This window comes from Ambystoma mexicanum, chromosome 4p (genome assembly GCF_040938575.1).
Source record: "Ambystoma mexicanum isolate Mex_15411 chromosome 4p, UKY_AmexF1_1, whole genome shotgun sequence".
Taxonomy (NCBI): Eukaryota; Metazoa; Chordata; class Amphibia; order Caudata; family Ambystomatidae; genus Ambystoma; species Ambystoma mexicanum.
The window spans coordinates 610,656,769-610,683,301 of NC_090927.1; the positions used below are offsets into that span (position 1 = coordinate 610,656,769).

At 44.8% G+C, this 26,533-nt stretch overlaps 1 protein-coding gene across 4 annotated transcripts in view; it reads left to right on the forward strand.

Annotated features, from left to right (window-relative positions):
* Nucleotides 1-26,533, forward strand: part of PRIM2 (DNA primase subunit 2) — a 1,404,979-nt gene that overhangs the window by 1,323,917 nt on the left and 54,529 nt on the right. For all 4 annotated transcript variants that reach the window (XM_069606178.1, XM_069606180.1, XM_069606181.1 and 1 more), the window contains one exon: nt 18,655-18,723. In XM_069606178.1, coding sequence (XP_069462279.1) covers nt 18,655-18,723 — 69 coding nt within the window. The remainder of the gene's footprint in view (nt 1-18,654; nt 18,724-26,533) is intronic.

The following is a 26,533-nucleotide window of genomic DNA, read 5'->3' on the forward strand; positions in this document are numbered from 1 at the left end:
TAATGAGATGCAGACAATTGTAGATATAAAGAGACACCGATACATACCACTTAGTGTAAATAACCCATAGCATACATAAACATTTTCATTTTATTTGAAATTCCAAGCATAACACATTCTCATAAAAGACAAGTACAATAGAATTACTTGATAGGTGAGTGAACTTGATGTTGACTCTGAAAAGAAATTGATGCAGAATCTTGCTCCTTCATTTTCTGTGCATTGTCATAAAGTGGTACAAGGGAAAATAAAGTTTTATTAGATATGTGGGCAGATCCAATGCTCGAGAATATCACTTTGTGCATGTAGATAGGGCTCACCATTGGGATACTGGACGTGTCTGTGGTTTCAGTGTGCTGTATGAAAAAAAGGGACATGTCAAGCAACCGATTACGAAAACAATATGCCACTTTTAAAGGCCATTGTTTTCTAGTGGTCATAATTCCTTGATTTATTAGTCTCCAGAAAGCGGGGACAGATGTAGTATAGTAAAATGTTACGCTCACCTGATATCCCCGGGGGCGTCTGGAAGGCTCTGAGATCTGGAACCTGGATGCGTAGTTGGCCAGTGCTGAATAATGAATCTTAGTTATTTGTAGGGTGAGCTATCCATCCTGCCTTTCTTGTGCAGGGGCGCTTGACGTTTGTTGGTGAACTGCCAGAGTTGCTTCACTGGTGCAGCATGCCTTCCTTGGGCCCAGGCCTGCTGTGACCCCGAATCTGCTGATAGGCAGATAGGTTTGTTAATTGTAAGTCTTTGTTCTGTGTATGGTGGGAATTCGTTAATGTCTTTATCTCCTTTTCAGGTGTGAAGGTCTTGATGCTGGCGTGCTGGATGGCGAGGCACATTTCTAGGTAAGAGAAAGCGTGAAGCGCAGTGCCTTTATTGTCTTTTAAAGCTAACCTGTGTTTTCTTCTTCTCCTCACAGGCCGTTGTGATGCTGTGAGTGTATGAGAGCGCGATGAAAAACAGGCCCCCGGAATCCGTTAAGGTAAGTACAGCGCTGTGCAGTTGTTTAATATTGAAAGTGAACCTGTATATGTGTCTTTTCCTTTGCAGATGTTTCTGTGGTGCTCTGGATGGAAGCGTGGTGTAGCGTGATGGAATTCAGGTAAGACTGATGGAATTCGATGTTTTGGAAGTGCGCATTCTAATATTATTTTTCCCTTTCTCGTTATTGCAGGTTGCAATGTTCGAACAGCAGCTGTGGTAACGGTTCACCGGAAGTTCCTAAGCTAGTTCTCACAGGTGAGTGATGTTTCTTCTTCTTCTCTCGGTTTCCTCAGATTGCAGCCCAGTTGAGATGCTGAGTGCTGGATGGTGTTTTCTCAGGTAAGACAGAATAATCTTGTTCTTGCAGGATTACAGGAAGATGCGGAAGACCAGGAGCTGGACACGGTGAGGTCACGCTGCTGGTTTCAGAATAACACGAAGCGTGTTCTGCAGTCAGGGTGTGGTTTATATAGCCCAGGTAAAGCAGTTCCAGGCCTGTCACACCCAAAAGACTAGACCACATGGCTTGGTTCTTAGAACTAGACTGTGTGGGTGCTTCCATGTTGGATTTAAAGGTCCATGTACATAAATGGGACCTAGATTGAACAGCCCTTCCTTCCTACATATGAGCCTGGTGTCAAGGGCACCAGGACTGGCTCCAGGAGCTCTTTTGCAGTGGTCTTAAGGCCCTCAGAGATCTGGTGGGAGCCTGCTTGTGGCACAACTTGTGCCCCCTCACAGTGGTCATGACAGCAAATGTAGTATAGTAAAAATTCAATAGAATCTGGTAACTCTGGAAACTTTAGTAAGACACATTTTTAAGTAAATATACACGGAAAGCTCCAATACGTACATGGTTACCTTTTCAATACCCTACCCTAATTAGATCAAGAGATCATAGATAATATTTATGCAGACCAGTGTCCTACATACCAATGAACACAGCTAATTCATCATCCAGGACTCGGCTGAGGCAGCATGTGCATTAATTTAGTTGGAATTGCATTTGAAAGTAATTTACAAAGTATTCTGGGTCGATACTTTTTTGTGTACTTTGATTGTTCGTACATATCGTCGGTAAAGTGCAGGCTGCAGATGCGGAATCAATTGGCTCTCACATCCTTCAAGACATGCTGTGCTCTACTTTCAATCTCGTCCACCAGAAAACCGCAATATCTAACCCATTTTCTTATTAAATCAATATCCTTCGGGAATGTATGCACGACCGTGCCCGGACTTTTGGCATGGCTCACAGAAGGGCAACCATAAACCATACAAGCAGGCCTTCTTGAAAAGTCTGTAAGATCTGTATAAAAACAAATACTGTATGCATGTGATTGATGGAATTATATCACAGCTTTCTATTAATATTTGTTTGTCAAAGAAGGAAAACCTGTGTAACCTAGTCGAATAAACACAGCGATCACTTCCTTACAGAATTGATTGGTATACCATAAATCGTAACGTATAGCTCGTCCGTTGAATGTACTTTTCATGCATCAAAAGAAAACATGCTTACAAACATGGACCACAAAAGATTCCATTCTATTACAAAGGACATTGATGCAATGTGCTATTTAATGAGATCAAAATACTTGAAACATTAGACAATGGTGAAGTCTTTGAGATAAATGAACATTACAATACTGGGTACATTAGGTGGAAATAGATAATTTGAGATCAGCAATCGATGAATATAGCTAAGTAAATCGGTGACCTACACTTACCTGGACGAACAAACAAGCCGATTCAGCAAGCAGGGGAGCAAGTAGCCGGGGAATAAGTAGCGCGATAAAGAGATAACTTGCGGAGCTCAGAGATGTTCTCCGCTTAAATGTCAAGGTGTTTATAAAGGATTAGAAAAGTGGGTGTGTATGTGAATGTGTGACGTGTCTGTTGTTGGGTCTTGAAGAGGGGAGTCTGGAGAAACTGGGTGTGGGGAGGCCATGCGAACTATGGTCACCATGCAGAAGATCCCTTTTGAGGTGTACAAGGTGTTTGGCACCTTGGCCGTTCCCATTTTCCCAGCGCCCTTGCAAGCGCATGGCCCCAGGTGCGAACTGCCATTAATACTAGGGGGGGGGGGGGGGGATGGGCATGAGACGAGCGCAAAAGGGCCGAAACAGTGCTGAAGGGAGGCACGCTTATGTGGATTGCAGGGTCAGGGCCTTGAAGAGGGGAGCTTGGAGACACTGGGTCTTTGGAGGCCATGAGAACAATGGTCACTGTGCAGAAGATCCCTTTTGAAGTGTACATGGTTTTTGGCACCTTGGCTGTTAACACCCCCCTGCACCAGAGTGGAATTTAATGGAGTGGGGATGGATTGTTGCGGACGAGGTGAGTGTAAAGGGGCACCAACCTTTATTTTATGTTCATCATAAACGTGTGAGTATGTTCTTGATTCACTGAAAAATTGAAACAGCTATTTATATTTGCTTGTTTGTATTTTATTTAGTTTGGTGACATTGATGGCTCAAAACAAATTACAAATTGTATACATGAGGTTGCAGCACAGTGTGTGAAAATCCCCTGTACTGTCCGCGGTCACTGGGGAATTTGGTGCGAATTGTTCCAATGACAGAGGCGGGTATTAGTCGTTGAACGCGGAATCCCAGCTTCCCATAAAGCCACCATGTAAATGAACGGTAGGCCTCCAGCCTGTACCACCTGTGGAAGAGAAACATGCATACTGTAATTAAATGAACCTGATAAGTGTACAACCCTTACTTGAAAATGCACCCTGTGTTCTATGGCATAGTTGCCTGTACAAAAGTTACTTCATAGATAAATGAACTTGGGCTTTGAAGTCTCGACACATTACAAAAGTGAATACCCATTCAATCCGTAATGTATGGGGGCACTGATAAATATTGTGTTTTAGTTGAATGTGAAAGACACGAAAGCGATGAACATTCTTGATTTCCAAAAAGTGTGAGAAATATATTGAATTTGCAGACTACATTCATTTGTCAGTGATCGATCAAAGTTACAACAATGTAGGAGACAAACATGAAAAGTTAGTTGTCTCAGTGGTCAAAATGACATCACATCTAGAGTACACTTACTAGTTAGTTGGATTGCGAGGGCAAACTGTTGCACGAAGTTCATGCATAAGCACCATCATAATCCTCAATATGGACCTTGTGATGGAGGCTGCCTTGAAATCATGCAGCTCGGTAACGCATAGCGGTGTTGTCTCCTTCTGATATGTAGGCCAAGCATCCAGAGTTTTCTTGGCAGTAGCAGTTATCCACCTCGGTTGGCATGACCTTGCAATGATTGCAGGTACACCCGGTGGAAACTTCTTCAATGCGACTAGGCTCACGCTCCTGCTCATCCAGTGATTCATCTTCAAAGCTATATGAAAGGATGCGATGACACGGTAGGTAAGGTCAAAACTTTAATCCTACGGAGCACCCCGGGGCCCCAACACAGCGCTCACTATTTCAAACTCTAACCGTCTCCCGTTGGTCACGCGGCTCTCCCAGCATACAATCAAGAGCGCGCAAGACCAACATTCCAAGCATGAGCTCTACACATCTTTCCCCTTATGCAGAAAATAACTAAGATGAACTAAGAATAAGAAAACTTAAATAATTTCCATTACGTTTCTCACTTAGCCAAAACAATCCTAAAATAGAGATAGGCTAAGCAGACAACATTAAATCTTAAATTTTGAGCATTTAAATTTTGACTTGCCTTTCATTTAAATATTAAGTTTCAGTTTCATAATCTCTCATCCACACAGGCTTTGACCTATGCCTATGTGAACCTTCTTCATTCACTCTTACACCAGTATCCTTATTTTTCACATCCACCACTCCTCCTTTCACTTCCTCATCAACAACTTTTTCTTTCACCTCATCTTCCTCTTTCTTATTATTGTCCACCCTCACTTTTCTTCCCTTCAATTTCTCCTCCAATGTATCCTCTTTCTCATTTCCCGCTCTCGCCAACCTTCCTTTTGACCAAACTTCTCCTCCCTCCAAGACAACAACATTGCTCTTAACCGCACTTATCTTTTTTGGTCCCAGGTACTTACTTTCCACACATTTGTTCACCAACCTGGGATTTTTAACACACACCATCTCCCCGACCTTCCATTCCTGTTCTTTCACCCTCATCCTGTCATTTTTCCTGACTCAATTTAATTAGTCTCATTATGCGATCCCGATCCACACTGACCACCTTGGCCATACCTAGCCATCCTGGACAAAGCCTTGTACCAGGTTCCCTGCCTTTCATAGACAATAATGGAGATACACCAGTTACAGAGTGTGGTGTAGTGACATAACTCCATGTTAACATCCTCAACACCTCCCTCCATGGTTGTCCCGACTTCATAGCCAATTGTAGGCCCCCTTTTATATACCTGTTGATTCTTTCAACCAGACCATTCGCCTTATACAGTGCGGTCCTCGTGTGTTTTATGCTATAGCCCGCAAGAAATGTTCTCATTGCCACGGACACAAATTGTACTCCATTATCAGACGCAATTTCCTCAGGAACACCTTCCTTAAGGAAGCCCTTTTCCAAGAAACCAATCAATTCCTTAGTCATGACTTCTTTCACCGCTTCCCATTCGAACCATTTGGAATGGAAGTCTACTACCACAAATAGAAATTTAAGTCCTTCTCCCAGGCCAGCCACAGGGCCCATAATGTCCACTGCCAACTTGTTCCAAGGTTGATCTGGTATCACATTAGGTATTAATGCGGCCTCTCTTACCACTCTGCATTTGTCACTTGTTTGACAATTCCAGCAATCTTTAACATACCTTTCAGCACTTTTGTCAATTCCCGGCCACCAATAGTCCTGCCTCAACTTCCTTTTCATGGCAGCTTCCCCTGGATGTCCCTGATGTGCCAATCTCACCAAAAACGACCTAATAGGCTGAGGGGGAACAATGTACCTACCCCTCCTCAATCTGCCTTCACACAAATTCAATTTATCTCTCATCTCCCACCAGGTATTGAATTTGTTATCCAAATCTCTTTAAGCTGGCCACCCTTTCACTGTCCAACCCTTTACAAGTTTGAGGTCCTCATCAGAATCTTCTTCTTGTGTCCACTCTTCTCTACTAACAGCACACTGTATTTCAACCACTACTGACTCCTCGTCTACTTCTTTCTTCTACCCCATTACCTTCCATTGGCAGCCTGGACAGGCAGTCCGCCACCACATTTCTCTTTCCCGGCAAGTAGCTCACATCAAAGTTAAAATTTTGAAGTCCTAAACCCCACCTGCTTATTCTTGGAGAACCCAAAGCACACCTTCCACTTTCAAAGAGCTGCACCATGGGTTTGTGGTCTGACCTGACCACGAATCTTCTCCCCCACAAGAAATACTTAAAATGATTTACAGCCCAGAACATGGCTAATGTTTCCCTTTCGATGACGGAATATTTACATTCTGCACCTCTTAGCGTCCTAGACCCAAATGCAATAACTCTCTGTTTTGTCCCTGTCATACTGCACCAACGTTGCCCCCAACATACTCGCATCAACCACCAACATACTTCTATCCTTAGTATCAAATCTTCCTATGGATGGTGCTGCACTCACCGCTTGCTTAATGCACTCAAAAGCCACTTCACATTCTGTTGACCATTCAAATCTTGCAACATTCTAAGAGGAGTTGACACATTGGCAAAATCCTTCACAAATCTGTGATAATATTCGGCCAATCCTAAAAATGATTTGACTTGTTCCTTATCCTTTGGTACCGGTGCATCCTTCAATGCTTCCACTAAATTCCTCTTAGGTCTCACTCCTTGCTAATCAATTTCATTACCCAGGTACCCTGCCTCACCCAATCTGTTCAAAACCTGTTTCAGCACTTCATCATGTTCCCTAGTGGAACTAGCATATATCAGAACATCATCTTGGAACACAATAATGTTTTTTACTCCATCCAGTACTGTCTCCATCACCCTTTGTAATACAGCCGCCGCCGAGGCGAGTCCAAATGGCATCCTGCAATACTTAAATGTTCCAAATATTGTAATAAATGCTGTCAAATGTTGACAATCTTCCTTCAATGGAATCTGATGGTATGCCTGAGAAAGGTCAATGACTGAAAATACTTTGGCGTTGTTCAGTACAGATAATGTATCACCAATTATCGGCAGGGGATGTCTATCAACCAAGATGCTTCTGTTTAGATCTTGCAGGTCTACACAAAGTCTAATGTCTCCACTTGCCTTTGCAGCTACCACCACCGGCGACAACCATTCTGAGCTTTCACTCTTTTCTCTTATTCCCTTTTGAAGCAATGACTCTACCTCCACCTTCAGTTTCTCGCTCAATTCATGAGGCACTGGCCTCACCTTATGCACTTTTGGGCTCGCGCCTGCCTTCAGCTGAATTTGGTGCTCAAATCCTTTCAACATTCCCAATTCATTTTTGAATACCATAGGATACTCCTTCTCCCACTTGTCCTTCACTTCGGCCACATCAATAGGTCTCTCTGCATTCGCTTGGATTCTGATCCCTAATTTCCATTGTTCACCCCACCCCAGGAGTGATGACCCTTTTTGTGTCACATATATTTCCGATTCACAGCTTCTTCCTTTATATTTTATGGAAGCCTGGAACATCCCTACTACGTCAATTTTCACGTTCCCATATGCATAAGGCTCAATATTGTGTTCTTTCAATATTTTCACGCCTCCCTGCATGCAACTCAGAAATGTTGCCTTCGACATTAAAGTCCACGGTGAACAACTGTCCACCTTCATTGTCACTACTCTCCCGTTGATCATGAATACATCTGTGGGTGCACCTCCTTTGCTTGAGACCTCAAACTTCTAGCACATGCTTTGTCTGGCTGCACAGTTCCATTACTTGATCCTCTGCTTGTTCTGGTACTCTTCCTCCTGTTTCAATGTTCTGCACCACACCTGATTCCCGACACACCCTCGCGAAATGGCCCTTCTTCTTGCATTTCAAACACAAGATATTCCTGGCGGGACAAACATACTTGTGGAAATGTGGCGGTTGCTCCCACACTTGTAACATCTTCTTTCTTTGTTCGGGACGCTCTTACGGAAACCCTTCACTGCAGCCACTTCTCCTTCTCGCCTGTCTCCCTTCATAGTTGACATATTTATGAGTGTGTTCCATACTCCTTGCTGTATCAATGGCTGATTCCAGTGATGCATCCTTTGATAGTCTCTCCTGTATTTTCACATTATTCGTGCATCTGACCAATTGGTCTCTTATAAGAGAGTCTGTGAGCAGCCCAAATTCACATGTATGGCTCAGTGATCTTGGTGCCGCAATAAAATTCTCCACTGCTTCCTGTGGATCTTGTACCCTTTGGAAGAACTTATGCCTCTCAAACGTTAGGTTTTTCTTAGCCTCAAAATGGATCTCCAATTTTCTTTCTGCCATTGAATATTGGTCGATTTCCCCTTGGCCTTGCTGCACGAGATCAGGCAATCCATCATAAACACTTCTGCCCTCAGTTCCTAAGTTATGGAGTAGAATTGCTTCTTTTCTCGCCGATGCAAACTTATCACCCCCTATGGCAATCAGGTAAGTATCAAACAACTTTTTCCACCTGTCCCATCTTATTGGCGGAGTACCGGGTTCTGACAGGAATGGGGGTGGTGGTGACATACTCGCCGCAGCCATCTTTGTGTGGTATAAGCCAATTTATTCAACCAATATGTTCTTTATACACTGTTGCACACTAGGTGTATTTACTTATTACACCTAATTTATTCTTATCAGTCCTCTTCTAATCTCTGCCAATATTCCTCTTTTCTGGCCCTTTGGCTCCTCCCTTCACACTGTCCAAATCTTCAAAAGTGCTTACCATAAGTTCAACAGTCACTTACTTAATAATAAACTTTAAACAGGTTCTCTCCTTAGGGTGGCACTTCACCTTTTCTAAATAAATTTCTTTGGGATCCTGTAGATGGCACTGTATCAATTCCTCATTTTTTTTCTTTTTTTCTTTGAATGTGCCTTCCCTTATGGTTGTGCTCACTTTGTTCAACAATTGTCCTCTAGGATCCTCTAGATGGCACTGTGTTTGAATGTGTCTCCTCCCCCTCTGGTTGTGCTCAATCCCTATCCCCAGTCCCCTCTCCCCTTTTTTTCTTCCTCCTCACCTTTATGTCCACAGGGGTCTGGGGTGGGCGGCACCAAACTGGCTTCACTCGGTGAGGTGGGGAGAGTGAAGAGCTCCTACTCCACACTCCTCCTCCGCCGCGGAGACCATCTTCCTGCAGCTCCGAAACTCTGCTGCTGAGACAGTCCCTCTGCGGCCCCCACCCCTCTCTTCCTGCCGAGCTACTCGACCCTCTACAGCCGTTGGGGTCAGCACCGTGGGTGTCCCGACATGCTGCTCTGTTTCACAGGGACACCCCGCTGGCCCCGTGGCGAGCTCCGTTCCTCGTCGCCATATGAAAGGATGCGATGACATGGTAGGTAAGGTCAAAACTTTAATCCTACGGAGCTCCCGGGGCCCCAACACAGCGCTCACTATTTCATACTCTAACCGTCTCCCGTTGGTCACGCGGCTCTCCCAGCATACAATCAAGAGAGCGCGCGAGACCAGCTCGAGAGCAACATTCCAAGCATGAGCTCTACACTATCGTTCGATTTTCCCATTGTTTCCGTATCTTTCTCTTTCAATTACTTCCTCCTCAGAATACTCAGGCTCATACTGGTAGGGATGTATTGTTGCCATTATACAACAAATGTTTTTATAAAATGCAATTAACGATTGAAATCAATAGTAATGCTTGTGTAAGTATCTGTTTGCAGGGGCTTCATGCAACGAGATTGCTGAACAGAGCAGAAACGAGTTACAGCCGATCCAAAAATAAGACAGTGAAACGATTGAAAAAGCAACTCTGATGTTGTCTGATGAGAAGGGGTCTAGTTATACTCATTGAAGAAAGAGGGTTCTGGCCATTTCTATGGAGACACATCAATAGCTTGCACAGAGAGAACCTTGACACACTACGTGCATTGGCGTTGTGAAAAGGGGCATAAGCGTCTAGTGATGTCAGCTTCAGGGGGCGGGTGATATGATTTAGTGCCGCAAGTGCACTTGGACTTAGGAATTGCAGCAACAGATAAGGTTAGCTCAAGATGTCCGCACCTAACCCTTGGTTTTCACATGTGTAAAAGTGAGGAAAACTAAGGTAAGATTCTTAGGAACATTTTTTACGATCGATCACAGTATGCTTAAAAACACATGCCCGAACGCTTGGGACAATAACATTTTTGAGCGCACTTCCCCTTTAACCTTGTTTGCCATGTATTTTCGTGAGAAATTATCTTTGAAGTTAAAGGTGGAAGGAAAAGGGAAAAGGAACACGTGTGACACAGTGGTTCTCGCCCTCGAGGGTCTTTCATGGCAGTGGAATGGAGCTTGTTATGAACAGGGCAATTCAGAAGGTATTAGCAGGGATCTTAAGCCCAGGCTGCGCCAGGGATGCAGCTGCTGAACCATTACACGCACATCATTGTAAACGAACAAAAGAAATCTAAAAAGTCACATTAATATTAAAGCTTCCTGGAGGAAAATTACAGGGAGCCAAATTGGTCTAGTTATGATTTTATCCAGAAGCCGAGGGAGCGTTCTGCTTATTTCTATGGCCTGTTCCGGGAAAAGAGCTGTGCCATTATATATAAAGGATACAGGTTTAGGACAGCGTGCTTCCGTAACTGCCAGCCTTAGTGGCAGCACTGTGTTTTTCAGGAAGTGCCTTTAAACAGCGATCACAGTAATGTGTTTTTCTGGTCGCTCTAGCTCCAGAGTATGGTGGCAGATCATATTTAGTGCATGTAAAAGTGAATAGGAACCTAGCCCAGGATCGGCCGCTGAGACTGGAAACGGCCCCATCCATGGCATTGCTGCATTTCGCGTGTGGCTATTGCCGTTTAGATATTTAAATGTAAAGCTAGGGATTGGTTGAATGTACAAAAACGAGATAATGGTACTCGAAGAAAAACCTAGCAATTTAGAGAGTTCTGCAAATAAGCATATGTTAAAAGTGCATACCGGAGAATACCATTTAACGTCATTATAGAGACATGTGGGTGAACATACCTCTTAAAACCTGTATAAGTGTTAATTAATCCTATTTGGAACTACTCTATAATCCACTGGTGTGCTTCTAGTCCCAATTGCCTCCACTCCCAAAACAGGAGAAAGTATTATTTGCGTTTAATTTGACATGCGCTTTGGAAAGATCTGCAGCTTCATGCATAGATCAAACCCCTTCATTTTTGTCATTTGCCAGGATATTTCGAGCAAATGGAGGGGTAAAGCAACGTTTGCTTTATTCCTCTTGCCTCTTCTCCCACCGACCTCCATCTGCTCATCTGAACCCCCCCCCCCGTTCCTCCTAGGGACGTTTTTGATGTTATCTAATGTTAATCACTGAAACAAACCCGCTCTAGGGGTAGCAGCACTACATTCTTTCTGACCAGTAGTTAACCTGCCCGGTGCTCAGGGGAAGTGGTTTCTCTTTCACTAAGCTCAGTCAGAGATTCAACTATTTCCAGAGCCTTACCTTGGCTACAGCACTATTCTCTTCCTCAAAACCAGGTGGGCATGTTGAGCTTCTTTGGGGGTCGAGGTTGGGCTCTAGCAAGCAGGGCATGATGAGGCATTACCACTTTTTAAGGTTTGTTTAAGTTTTAACCTTTTAAGGCTGCATCAGATTCTGGAAACTTCCCAACTCACCGAGGCTGGGCTAGGCTGACTCCTAGGCACGGACACTAGTGTGGAAGAGGACCCAGTGAGGAAGCAGTGCAGCTACACCAGTTTGGGGATGGAGTAGGCTAGGGACAAGGTTGATATTGAAGAGATTGTACTAAAACCGCGACTCTAAAATGCTGACTGAGCTTTTACTGCACTGTTTGCATTTTAGGAGTATGCCGACTCCAATTACTGCGCCAAAGTGGAGTGGGGGTGTCTGTCCCCCGCTCTCCTTGCCCGCAACATTGTGAGTCAGGGTTGCAGGGTGTCCCCAGCTTACCATTACGGTAAGCGAGGGACAGGAAAAGAAAATATTTTCCTTCCTTTTTTTAAAAGGACCCTGCAGTGTCAACACCGCCCCAAATAATTGGGAGGAGCTGACGCTGCAGGGGTACAAGGGAGTCGGCTGCGCACACACAAGTGCCATAATTGGCATCAATATTTTCCTCGGCGCAGTTACGGGTGGCGCAGTGATGACATAGATTCATATTGAAAAGGGCGTCTCCCGAATTTAAGCTCTTACAACATAAGTGACACATGACGCAACGTCTGGCCTGCACTGTTGTGTGTATTTTTTTTCTGGCCTGTCTGCTTACATATGCTAACAATTGAACTTGAAAGTTTCTGCAAGATACCCTTTTTTCAATCTGGCAAAAGATGATTTTAAATTTGCAAATGGCTTCTTCCCAGCCTTAAATATCAGCCTTTCTTACCTGCAATTATGCTTTCTGTGTTGGATGGCAGACTCTCTTCCAAATACACTGTAAAATAAAACAATTTTCAGTAGACTCCTTAGACAAAAAACAATTCCTTCTCAAATTCCATAAAGTTGTGACTTGTATTCCCTTTGTCATTTCAATGACATCGGAACTTTGTGCACCTCTGAAATATTTGCATTTGAAGGTCATACTTTACATATGCATTTAAAGCGTTTAAAGAAAGCCAGGTTAAAATTGTGCCATTAGGTCAATTGAGATATCTTAAGTTGTTTTGCAAGTGGGCCAAGGGCCAACACTTTTGAAAGCCATAGTATCCTTGGGGTAATGGGTGACAAACAAACATGATTACCTCCATTTAGGACATAACCCAGTAACACCCACCTTCCCAAAGTGGGAGAAGACGGAGGACTAAAAGGCTGTCGAAAGGAAACGAAGAACTGGGTAGAAGACTTCCTAAAGTCTTTTATGCATTGTTCATATTGTTGGAGGCAACATACCAGGCATAACAGACAACTTTTGAAACTCAGGAAAAGCTATGTTTTGAATGGCTCCAAGAACAGCTTTTGTGCTGCGAGAAAGAAAATGGTAACTCAAGAAAGGGGAATTACAATGTATTAAGTTGAGTTCTCGAACGTCTGACACATGCCAGAAGGAGACCAAAGACAGTAACAGAAAAAGGATTGAAGGGACGGATCTGAATTATCAGGCTAATCCTATTATATAGCAAGTCTCTGATTCAAAATACATGGGAAGTGGTGCATCCCCACGGCATATGCCTCGAAGAAGACTACAAACAAGAGGGTGTTCCCCCAAATGAAACTCCCTAGACAAGCCAGGAAGAGATGGCGGACTTGCAAATATTAACAGTAGAGTAGTATCACCTAACTGACAAAATTCTCCAAAACCTTCACCTGCATCATATCTTCACTAACTGATTCCAAGTAGCACAGAGCAGGGAATTCTTGGAGCCCAAGCGTGTCTATGAATTCTGTAGCAGAGACAAAGGTCTGCAACCTGACCATCCATCTCTAAATTGAACCAAGCTGTCAGCTGAAGGCGCCCCCCCCGGATAACCAAATAATGCAGGTTGCAATCTTCTTGGCTAGTCAATCGGTATGCAACGAGTTGAAATTGTGGGGAGATTGTCGAAAATTCTGAGCCAAAGAATTCCATGCCTCTGGGGTGGAAGGTGTAGCAACAAAACCAATTGGGTCTTTTAGTTATGGGCATACAATAGGGATCTGGGGAGTGAAGGGAGGAAAACCGTCAACTACCCTTTGGCCCCAGCGTTGAAAAAGGCATCCATGGCAACTTTCTAGATCTGCCCTCCAACTGAAATAATTGGTTATTTGGGTATTCCGACAAGACATTTTTTTAATACACCCCATTAATCTCAAACGCTGCTAGAATTATCAGGGGAAAAGATGCTAAGCACTTGGATGGGGCCAGTAGTGAAAGCACCAATCTGCCTCCATGTTGTGTACCCTTGGTCGGTATTCTGCTTTCAACTTTACCTAATGGAGATGACAAAACTGTCCCCAAAAGTTAGGCAGACCAGAAAGTCTTGGATTTGGGTCCTCTCAGACAGTTGACGTAACAGACCATGGTCACATTTTCAATCTGGAGCCAAACAGAGCATTGGGCACAATTCTTAGGGAAGCAACAGACCACTAACACACATGAAAGATCCCTACCAATCACCAGGCTCCCAAAAATCTTTCAGGATGGCAGTAGCCTCCATTTTGAAATGTTGGTGAAACACCAACTGATTGAGATCCCTTAAATTGATAATGACCCTTCTTTTCCACCAGGTAAACATTATTTGGAAAATTCCAGGAATGCCGGACGCCCGTTCTAGTGCACCCTTTGATATTGGGGAACTGGTCCTGAGCGTCCTATGACTTGTGGGCCTGAGCCTGCAAGAAAACCGAACTAGGAATCTGACTTTGAGACTGAGAAGTTGTTCTGACAAACTAGGTAGGGAAACGCAGAGCTGTTTCCAAGATCCAATGGTCCTGCAAAATCGGATCTAAAACACTCATGAAATGGCGCTGCCTTATTCCTAAAACAAGACTGAAGAAAATATGAAAAGGAACCTGCTTCAAGAGTGTCCTCTGGGGCGGTTTAGGAAGAGAGGGGTGAGCGTGTCAGTAATGAAGCAGTCCCTAGAGAAAGAGATCCCAGTATTGGAGCTGCTTGAGGCGCTGCGGGCTGCATTGGGGGTTCGTTGACCGAGATGTATGGGGATCCCAGTAATGGAGTAGCTAGGGGTGCTGCAGGGTTGCATGTCAGCTGGAGTTGCTGCACACCTGCATTCATTTCCGTTAGCTGAGCCGTTTTAGCAGTTTGCCAGTTCAGTCGGAGAAGAGCTATCGCTGCTCCAGGGAAGGACTGGGGTCCATCTGCAGATGTCATCGCGGGCAAGAATGGAGGTTTAGCTGACCCTTTGTTGTGTGAACACAGAAAAGCTCTTCGTCCTACTAAAGCCAAACTGTTGAGAAGTTGCAGTTAGTGGAGGAGAAAACGCATTCACACGCCCCATGTCCACTGAATTAAAGCTGAAATGGTATGCTCCTGTTTTGATGAAAACTTGAAAGAAAATGCTGTTATATGAATAGACCTACGATGCCGTTCTTAAGGAAGAGGAGTCCGGCATAAATTGACACTTCATGTTCTGCAAAATAGTTCCTCTTTCGCAGGTATATTGTGATCATAAGCGCTGGCAAATTGTATGGAGAATCACACTTGTTCGGAAGCACAACAGAAAAGACACATGGTGGAAAAAAATAACATGAAATACCCTTCAACCCTACCTGTTTACCCACCTTGGAACTAGTACCCTCATGTTTGTTTGTCCTAAATATTGTATGTATTGCATAACAAATTCACTTTTTAAGCAGTATATGGGATCAAGTTCCCCCTACAGGTTGTTCTACGGCTGTTGTAGGTCACTGAGGAGTGACCAATTAGAGGAAGATGGCCAAAAGCAGAGTTCCTTTATAAGGTCATGTAACTCTGAGCTGGCTTGCAATCTTCTTTTTACGCATGGTAGGGGATAGGTTATTCCTTAAAAACATGGATATATACTGCAATTCCCGTTAATACCTACCCATGTGCTTAATAAAATGCAAGAGATCTTCCAGTTGCTAATGTGTAGAATCAGTGTAGAATCTGCTTGGTTTAGTTTAGTTTATTTATTTGTCTGGCGCCGCCTGGCCCTGGGGCATCCAGGCGCTTGGCAAAGGTTAGATTGTTCATGGAATGGACATTGTGAATTATATACATGGTTGGTGGTTGTACAGATAGTAGATGAGGTGCAATGGTAGTTGAAAAGAAAAATATACAGTTGGTTGGACAAAGTTGATATGTACAGTTGTGTGGTAAGAGATTAGTAAGGAGTTGGCGTGTTAGACTTCTTTGGCAAGTAGCCAAGTTTTGGCTCTGTCTGAAGCGGTGAAATGAAGGTTCGGATCTGAGATTGGCTGGAAGGGAGTTCCAAAGTTTTGCGGCGAGTACAGTGAAGCTTGTGCCACCTGCTTTTTGGAGCTTGAATCTGGGGATATTTAAACATTGTGTTTGGGCTTATCTAGTTAGGCGAGATGGGATGTGAAACGTGAAATTGTCAGAGCGGTATCTAGGTGCTTGGTTAGATGGGCATTTGTGTGTGAGAGAGAGTGTTTTGTACTCGATTCTCTGGGGGATGGATAGCCATTGATTCGAGCATCTGGCCTCAGATTTGCTTGTGTTTGGGTATGTTCAGTGCCGATCTTAATGCGTTATTTTGGATAACTTGGAGCTGCTTGATGTTTTTTTGGCTAGTGCACAGGTAGAGAGCAGTGCAATAGTCGACTTTTGAAAGTACTAGTGCTCTGGCTAGCGTAGTACAGTTGGATGTCGAGAGGTAAGGTCTACTGGCATTGATGAGCTTACATGTGTAAGCAGTGGTGGAAGAGACGCCATTGATTTGTCTAGACATTGTAAGGGAAGAAGAGTCAAGGTAAATCCCCAAAGTTTTGACACTGTTGAAGATGGAGATATTGTTGCCGTCAATGGTGAAGGACTGGTAGAGTTTGTAGAGGTTGAGTCTGGATTGGGAACCTAGTAGTAGAAGCTCAGTCTTGTCGTCATTGAGGCAGAGTTTGTGTTTGGCCATCCATTCTTGGATAATGAGATAAATGTTGTTGAGTACAGTGTTGTCAGTGGAATAGTCGCCTGTTAGTGGGATGAGTATTTGGATGTCATCTGCCTAATTCATGTAGATGACACCCAAATGGTCCAGTATGTCGGAGGGGTTTCGTAAACACATTGTATAATGTGGTGGAAACACAAGAGCCCTGGGTGATGCTGCAAGTGACGGGGGCTGGTTCTGCGGCGCAGTGGGAGCAAAGACTCTCATGGATCTATTGTTCAGGAAGGACTGGATCCAGGCATTGGCTTTTTCCGAGAATTTAGCTGCTGAAGTTAGATGTTTACAGAGAATATCCTCGTTTACAAAGTCAAAAGCGGCTGAAAGGTCGAGGAGGAGAAGCGCTAGTTTGCCTTTGTCTTTGAGATGGTCCATTTGTGTCTTGAGATCTATCAAGGCTGTCTTTGTTATTTTTTTGTAGGTGGTTCTGAATCTGCAGGTAGGCAGCCCTGTCAAGTATTTTTTAGCAGGAAGGGCACAGTAGTAATTGGTCTGTAATTGGTAGGTACACTGGGATCGAGAGTGGGTTTCTTGAGTAGAGGTAAAACCCAAGAATCCTTTAGGTTGTTGGGTACTATACTGGATGTGAAGGATTAATTTATAAGAGAGGTGATAAAAGGGGCAAGATGTTTGGCAGCATCTTTATTAACTGGGGTTGGGCAGATGTCACCTTGACATTTGGAGGGTTTAAGAGAGTTTATTATATCTTCAACCTCCTTGGTAGTGATGGTGGAGAATTTGAATAGATTATTATTATCCGTACGTGTGGTGTTGGGTGGGTGAGGTGGGATTGTTAGCGAAGGTGAGGCTTTCTTTCTTTGAATCAATTTTGGATTGTAACATGGCAATTTTGCAGAGGAGTGCTTCTTGTATGTTGGTACACCAAGAGCTGTCTTTGGTGCATGTGTCTGGTATGGGCGATGGGGACCCGTGGTCGCGCAGGATGTTGAAAAGCTCTTTGGAGCTGGATTTGGCTTTACTAATTCTCTCGTTGTACATATTTATTTTGTTTGGATGATTGCTGACTTGTAGATGTTGGAGGCTAAGGCATAGGATGTTTTATTATTATTGGAAGGAGTCTGTTTCCAGGCTGATTCGGCTTGTCTTTTATTTTTACAGAGTTTTTAATTCAGGTGTGAACCAGGAGTTAAGATGCGCGCGTGGTTTAGCTTTCCGTAATTTAAGTGGTGCAACAGTGTTAATGGCCTTGAGAATGGTTGTATTGTATAGGTCCGCTAATTCTGTGGAGTTGGTGATGGTGGGTGTGAAGTCAATGATAGGTTGGAGTAAAGGGATGAGTTTCTCAGCTGTGATGTTTCTTGTGAATGTGGGTAGAACGTTGGGAAGGGGTGCCAGTGTTTATCTGGTGATGAGGTGGTGGGCAGTCCAAGCACAAGGCGTGTTGGATAGGATGGTGGTGTTGCAGTTGAGGTCTGCAATCCAGTCTAATGGGCGGCCTTTGTTGTGTGTAGGTTGAGATTGAAAAAACAAACAGGTGGAGGATTGAAAAAACAGATATGCAGCTTCTAATGTTTTGTAGAAATATTTAAGCAGTTTAATAAAATACATCTCAAAACATTTTCGTTTTGTGCTTTAAAATGGGTGACAACATAGAGATTCTTGCTCTCATGTGTTGATCTCCAGCAAATGCACAACATAGACATACTACCATAACCGGTTCCTTATCAGTTAATGGCTGTACAGCGTCACAAGAAAGGTGTTTAAAGAGTTTGTCACGACTTTAAGTGCTGCTGTGACAGCTGGAATTCTGCTCTGGCTGGCTGAAGTAGGTGGCATTTTGATGTCACAACCAAAGCGTAATAACTGATTACAGAGCAGCAGTGGTGTCATTATCTTATTAAAGGTCAGTCGTGATATCACAACACGTGTTAAATAGGAAAATGATTTACCGGTTTTAAATTTATGTATTAAAACTAACCGAACCAGGGTGGTCGAGCACTCAAGGGTGTTTAAGTGTTTTTGGGAGTGGGCCTTAATAACCTGTGCGTGTCTCTGCTGTTTTTCTCTAGGTGTTGGAGTTGGTTAAAGGTATGCATTATCAGCTGGCCTGTCAGAAGTACTTCGAGCTCATCCATAATGTAAGTACAACCCATTGGTTCATTTCTATCACCCTTCATTTTATCAGCTTGTCCGAAGGATCCTGGACGCTATGCACAACACTCTAAAAGCACTGCAGGATGTTATATTTTCCTAATATACCCTGCTTAATGGTTCAGCAAGCATTTCATATTATTTGTCTGCTTATAATTCATTGCACTTATCTATTCTTGCTAACATATATAATTACTGGCATTTTATTCCAATGACAGACCGGACATCGTTGCTTGTTGCTTTGAACTGACTTCTTTGGGAGTTTGCTGCTATGAAAAGCTCAAGCGCAGTGTAATAGTGTCCGTGTGTTCGCGGATCTTGTGATTTAGATCTCGGGCTATGATTTCTGCACAAACAGGAAGAGGCCCGCGCATAGACTCTGTACAGTCTGCACTGGCCTGGGTTCTCCTTCTCTGGCTGACAATGCGCACGCCCTGCTGCCCTCCTACCGGTTTGCAATCTTAGCCACTGCCATCCGAACTTTTGCAAAGTGGTGCATGCGCATTTCAATGAAATGTCTCATCCGTGTCCAAGTGGATCTAGACGTACACGCACTAGGTGCTAGATTACAGAGACGTTCCACCGGTGAAAGTGCACTTTTGTACGGCATTGCCCTGGTGCAAAAATTCACTGAAAGAAGAGGTGTTTGCCCTATTGCAATGCAAAGTTGTACTTGCACCTGTAATGATGCACAGGTTTTCTAAAATCACCCACATTTGTTTTTAAACTAGGGCGAACTTTGTCCTAGTGCCAATACCGTGCAAAGGAGCATTTACACTGGTGCAAAGGTTTCTGTAATCTGTCCCCAGGATGTTACCAGATGTGCAGACATCCAGATCAATGGGGTGTTTTTGTCTGCAACGGCCAGCAGCCCGTTGGGAAAATCTGGCAGCAATCCAATTGCCAGAACGACAATATTCACATTTGGGAAGGGATTTCTGACCACAACACACACAAAAAGTGTCTACATATTGGGCGTAGAGATCCTTTGCAAAATGTGCATATTGCCGTTCTTGGGTTTGGCCATGAGAGGAAACTGCCATACCAGCTAAAGTTGTTCGTGGCCTCCAAATGGCCAAAGAAGCGGATTCATTTTCACCCTGTGCCAAATTGATGGAGTGTTTTTTGTGATCAGGCAGAGAACGCCCATATAGAGCCTGATGGAATACACCAAACTCATTTCACATAGTTCCACAGAATTAGCTCAGACTCCATTCTGTGTCTCTATGTAGACATGTTACGGTCATAACAGCGATACTTATTTTTGATGCAGCATGCTTGTACGTCTTTACCCCTGTATTTATTTGTCTTGGGGAACATAAAGCTTCAAACAGAAATACCGAATGGAGGAAACAGTAATTGAGTTGCTTGGTTCTTTACGTCGTATGTTCACGAAACATGGATGAATCATTGGTTGAAGGGGTTGGAACATGATAGTGGCGATGATGCATAGCAGTGTAGACATTTACAGTACATCCAAAATACACTGACGATTACATTTATATACAGTTGGGTTCCGGTAATATTGATGTAATGATGGGGTCATTCAACTGAAGGCCTTGGGAGGCCTTGATGTTGTAGGAGATTTTTTTTGGGCAATCTTACAGGGCTGAATGTTTTCATTTCAGCGGGGAGAATCCCAATTATGGAGAGGTAAGGAGGCGAAGAAAAAGATGAAGGATGCAAAGTAGGTGGGCAAGGAACAGAGGGGTTAAGAACGGCTTGTGATTAGAGTTCTCTGCATGGTTATGAAAATTCCACTGCAAACCACTGAATGTCTGCTGATTACTTCTCAATTTAATTTCGAATCAAGAGTAAAGACAATTCATTCATGAGTCCCAGTTCCTTTCACTGTGTGTTCTAGTATGAATTTGGCCTTCCTGGCTTGGGGAGGCTGCTTCTTGGCCTCTCAGGGTTGATTCTCACTTTTCTCTTTTTATTTCGCCCTTCGAGGTTGTGTCCTGGGCTGCTATTGATTACACAGGGAGCAGGGTCAGCCCCCTTCCTGAATACTCTATTGGAGGAAACTCTGCCTCTTCGCAATGGGTCCAGTGTTTTGGGCCTCCCGAGGCTCCAAGCAGCGATTTCCCTCGGTCCGTCACCTGGCTCCCAATAAGTACTTTGTTGCCCTGTCAGTAGCGTCCTGCTCAGGACGTCGTCCTGAGCTGGGTCTTTGACTGTGTGCTGTTGAAGTTGTCCTTCTGGTTGTAGATCCTAGTGCCTGGTGGTGTTTTCAGAGACATTTGTCATGTCTGTGTTCTGCGTCCACCCCTTTGTTAGGGACTACGAGGCTGTCTGTATCCCGGCTTGCCGTCCCGACTGCTGTTTCTTCTTTGTTCAGCATCACGGCTGCTTTTCCTTCTCGGCCTGGCTAGGCCATTGATCGCGCCACTACCCTGATCTTCCAACTGGACCTTGGTGGTGCGGACTACCTGATACCCATTCCAGGGGTCTACCGATGGGGCAGATCAGGCAGCCAAGCTAGGAAATTTGCGACCCCCTGTAAGGCAGCAGGCCTGTGGAGGTTCTGAAAGGAGAAGGGCTCGAGAGCCAAAACCATTCCAGAACTCAATGGTTAAAATCCTTATGCCGGGCAAGCCACTGTAGTGGGGTATGATTTGTAAAAACTGAATTTGCACCCTAAGGAATAATACCGTAATATCACTGCCCATTCGATGGCCTACCACTCCTTTTCTATGGTGGAATATCTGACTTCGTGCAGCAGGAGCTTCCAACTTAGGAACACCACCGGATACAGGAATTCCTCCTTTCCCTAGTACAATACCACCCTCGGTCTGCTTCCTGAGGCGTCCGCCTGCAGATACACTGGCTGGTTGAAACCCGAGACAATGCAAAGCAGGCTATTCAGGAATCATGTTCTTCAACCCCTGGAAGGCCCGCAATGTGTCAGTGCCGAGGCAAACGTCCCCCACATATTTTAGTGCATTTGTCAGTTGGGCAGCTAAAGTCGCAAAGGGATAGATGAATCGTCCGTAGTATCCTAAAAAAGAATTTAAAAAACAGGAAAGCACTCGGTATATCTTAGATATTAGGTCACGATAGCACCTATTACTGTTTTCTTCATGTTGCTGTGCAATCCACTTTGTTGTAGGGTCTGGGTGACATGAGTCACATGGTTTAGGTCGGTCTGCTGTATAATATGTCATCCACGTAGGTGGCTGCATATGTCTGAGTTCTCAGGACATGGTCCATCAGCCTTTGGAGAGTGAGTGTTGCTGTGTGCAAACCAAAAGAGTAACATCCTGAACTGCAACAGGCCTTGGGGGCTGGCAAGTGCTGTTCTCCCCTTATTCTGTTCTTTCAAGGGTATTTGCCAATATCCCTTTGTGAAGTTGATGGATACTGGGATACTGTGCTGTTCCTAGTTTCTCTAGCAGCTCATTCCCTCTCAGCATTGGATATGTTTCTTATAGGGAAACCTTGTTCGTGAGTGAAGTCCATGCAAAATCTAGTTGCCTCTTCAGGCTTCGGGACCAGCATTATGGGTGAACACCAGGGTCTATGTGAAGGTCCAGTGATGTCCAGGTCAAGCATGTTTTTAGCTTCTTCCTGAACATTTTGCCTTTTTGCTTCTGGGATATGTTGGGACTGAAGGCGAATGCATGCCAAGGTTGGGGTGGAAAACACATACTCAAATGCTTGGAGTCTGCTCTGTAGCCCTATCTTCCCAGAGTTAAGGGTGTCTCCCACGGTAACATCATGGTGTCCCGCGATTGAGTAGTTGTAAACATTTTGGGATATTCTTTCTGTTCGAGTGTAATCAATGCTATTTTCTTTGTAGGCCAATGTTTCAGGTGGTTGACATGGTAGACTATGTTGGCGTGTTTCCAAACAGGTTGGGCTACCAAGTGCTTGACTGGTCCCACATCCTTCAGACTAGTTTATGGCCCTCTCCACTGGGCCAGCCTCTTACTGTTGCTGGTGGACAAAGGGGCAAGTACCCGATTACCAGCCAGGGAGGAGAGCATCCAACTTCCTCTGTTGTATTGCTTCTCTTGCATTTTGTGGGCACAACCTCAATTTTCTCAGCCAAGTCTCCCAAGCTTGAAAGGTGGGTGTTCAGATTCTGCACATATTCACTCAGAGCTGCTTGTTGTTGGTTTGGTGTTCCCTGTCCTCTCATACTACGGGTTAGTGTGGGGTTGTCACCCGAACAGAAGTTTGATAGGGGGAGAACCCCCTGCATGACTGCAGTGTTTTTCTCAGGGCCATGAGACTCTGAGGTAGAGCTTGGTCCCGTTTTGTTCCTTGGGGCCCCTCCACCCTTTGGAGCATTTGTTTGATAGTACTATTGTATCTCTCAACTAGTCCATCTCTTCGCGGATGATATACAGAGTTTCTCACTGACTTAATTTGGCTCCTTTGACAGACTTGCTGCATCACTGTGAGCATGAAGTTTGTTCCCTGATCTGTAAAGGATTTCTTCTGGTAAACCCAACCTGGCAAAAAAAGGGATCAGTAGATCGCTAATATGGCAGACCGAGGGACCCCACATCAGGAGGGCTTCTGGGTACCTTGTGGCGTAAGCTACAATGACCAAAACGTACATACACACTCGGCTAGATGGTTCAAGGGGACCCACCAGGCCAATGCTTATACATTGGAATGTGGCCCTGCTTAAATGTATCTCTTGTGGTGGTACCTTGGTTGGTATCTTCGGACTAGTAACCTGGCATGTAGGACAATGTTTGCAATACTTGGTGACCTCCTCTATAGATCACAGGCCAGTAGAATTGGCTGGTAAGTAATAGTAATGTCTTATCAACTGCTAGCTGTCCTCCACTAATGTGGTGATCTAATTGTTCGAGTTGGGCAATGTGTGAGTGGGGAATCAACATCATTTCTGGTTTCTGCCCCTGCTCGTCCTGACACACATGGTAGTACAATAGGTTTCTCTGATAAGAACTTGTTTAGTGATTGCTTTCCTCATGACCCTCTTCCTCCGCTTTTTCTCGGGGTATACTGAGGGTAGGATTATGACCAAAGCCCCAAGAAATTATTCCTGGCCATTGAGGTGGCAATCGATAGAGTCAAACTGATTGGTCAGGAGCCTCGATATTTTGTTCTCCTCTCTCAAGGTGCCTTTCTGATTTTAGGTGGGTTACTTGTCCGATGTGGTGAAAGGCAACTCTAGTAGCCAATCCTAATCTGTTGTTTTCACGAGTTCCCTGAACTGGGGTTTGTCTGTTTCATTCACAACCGTTGCAGGGAGTGAGGGAAGAAGTGCTGCCTTTACTGCCTATCCCACTATCTTGAATTTGCAATTGGATCATTCAGGTTGGTTACATCTTTACGTTCCCTTGTATGTGTAAAGACTGGACGGGGGTGTCTGTACTCCTGCTCTCTATATGGCAGAGGAGAGGCACAGAGCACCACCGCCAAGGTTCTCTATAGGGTAGCTATGGATGAGCAATCAAGGCTTAAGCTTTCAGGAGGTGATGCAGGCTGGTGTAGTCCCCAAGCACCCACAAAGGAATGTCCACACACTATGTTAGTGATAACGCAGTTCTTTATATAAATAAGGTTCAAGGTTATATACAGAATCACAATAACACACTTTGTGCTCAGGCTACTCTACAATGGCAAATATCTACAGTTTCTGTGTGGTACCACATTTATACTTCGATTACTTTAAAATGCATCAACTGTACTCAGTTCAAATGTCATACAAATCAGTTAATAAAGTGAACCAACAATAGACCTAGGAGGAAAGCAGGTGGGTTAAAACAGTAGGCAGAATACTTGTCCCCTACCACTATGCACAGTTATGTATGAGGATCTACCCACCTGGGCAACCTGTAAATAAAGTTGTACTACAAGCCCAGTCCATATATTGTCTATTAGAGTCTTATCTCCTTCTCTAAAAGTTCTATGGACCCAAAGTACCTGCTTTCGTAGAGTCCTCGGTGAGTCGATTCGGTGAAGAAATGGGTGAACGCTGTCCTTGCGGTAGCAGCTTCGGTTCTTGCGGTGCTTATTGACAATCGGCTGAAAACATCCTGCAAGGGGAGGTGTGCGGTGCACTACGACGACGAGTCAATGAAAAACTTTGGCCCAGCAAGGGTTTCGCGTCATCGGGGTCTGGCGTCAACGAGCGGGACATGACCACGGCTGGCTTCAGTAGCTTCGTCTGCGGTTGGTGAGAAACCCACCAGCGGATTCTCCTCAGTCGTCGGCGGCCTTGACTTTCTCCGGCAGGACGAAAGCGGTCGACGAGGATGAGCAAAGAGGTCCTTGTTTCAATGTTCTTAGGCAAGGGAGCACTGTGGCTCTGGTCGGCGATGGTGATGGACTTCAATGTCTGGGCACTTCTCTTCGTGAGTCCGCGGCGGTCCCCGTCTCAGGTTGGCAGCCTTTCGAGGATCTGACGTCCAGGGAGCTTTGGCAAAGATCAGCTGGTGCACGATGGTCCCTCGTAGCTTGAGAAGAGGTCTCCTAGCCAAGTCCTCTCTTGGATTAGTTCCTTGAAGGCACAGCAGCTTTCAGATTAGCGAAGGACAGCAGCAGCAGTTCTTCTTCTTGTTCCAGTGGGCTTCAAAGTTAAGCATCAGTTTCGACTTCAGCTTCTGAAAGATTTCTAGCAGTGAGAGGCCCCCAGATATACTGTTCCGTCTCTCATTCACTCTGCAGGGTCACACTCAGGCAACCAATCATTAAGAAGGGCATTCAGCAGGCAGGCAGGCAATCCGGCTCACCGGGCATTCAGGCCAGTCTCCTCCCTCTCAGACACTCACAACAAGGAATGTGTATTGGGACAAGTACCCAGCCATTCAGCACTCCACACTGCATTCATACCAGTTTCAGGCAGGGCTGTCTCAGTCTTTGTGTCACATACCAGAAACTAGACACTCATAAGAAGTGCATATTGGTCATACACTCCGTTCACCCAGGTCCCACCCCAAGGATGTACCCACAACATACAGTCACTGGGAAAGCACCAGCCAGTCAGGCCTGGACTTCCCCCACAATACCATATATGGCAGGAACCTCCACCCACCTGCCAGTCAGGATGAAGGGACTGAGCCAGGGCTTCCCAGGACTTTTGGAAAACAAGGTAACAGGCAGTAGAAAGCAGGAGGCTACAGGGGCCATCTTGTCTTCTATCAGGAATCAACTGATTCCAATGGCAGGGCCTGGGTATCCCAAAATGGAGGATACTCAGAGCACCTGTCAAGTTCAGCATACCCTGCTCAATAGGCCGCACACAGGTGCCCAAAAACATACACTAGGAGTACAGGCTTGTACTCCCACCCATGGGTGGCATAAGGGTATCCCAAGGGTCTGTTAACCAAACCAAAAAGAGGAAGAGCTGCACCGCCAGGAATCCCACATGAACTCCTGCGCGGAAAACAAGACGGAACATACATGATAAGGCAATAAAGGACAAGGATACGAAGGCCCTGTCCTTCCAATGCATTTCCAGCATCACACTATGCACCTTATTTTTGTATGTTTCATAAGTTCTTTCGGGGCAATTGATGTGGCTTACCGTCCAGCATGGCATACATTGACTTACCATCCACTTACACACCTACTGTTTATGGGTACCTTTGAAGACTTCCTGTTAGTTTGTTTTCTTTATAGGAGGCACCCGTTTCCGTGGGCATTTCCATGGGCTCTGAATTGGTCTTCTTTGGACACAGACGAACTATGTGGCCCCACTCATCACACTCAAAACACAGGGGTTATCTGAGTGAGAGCAATGGTGCTGGCCATTTGGCCTTGTGCCATACTGGCTCCTCTGACTGGGATTTCCACCTTCCTTGTTCTCGTTCA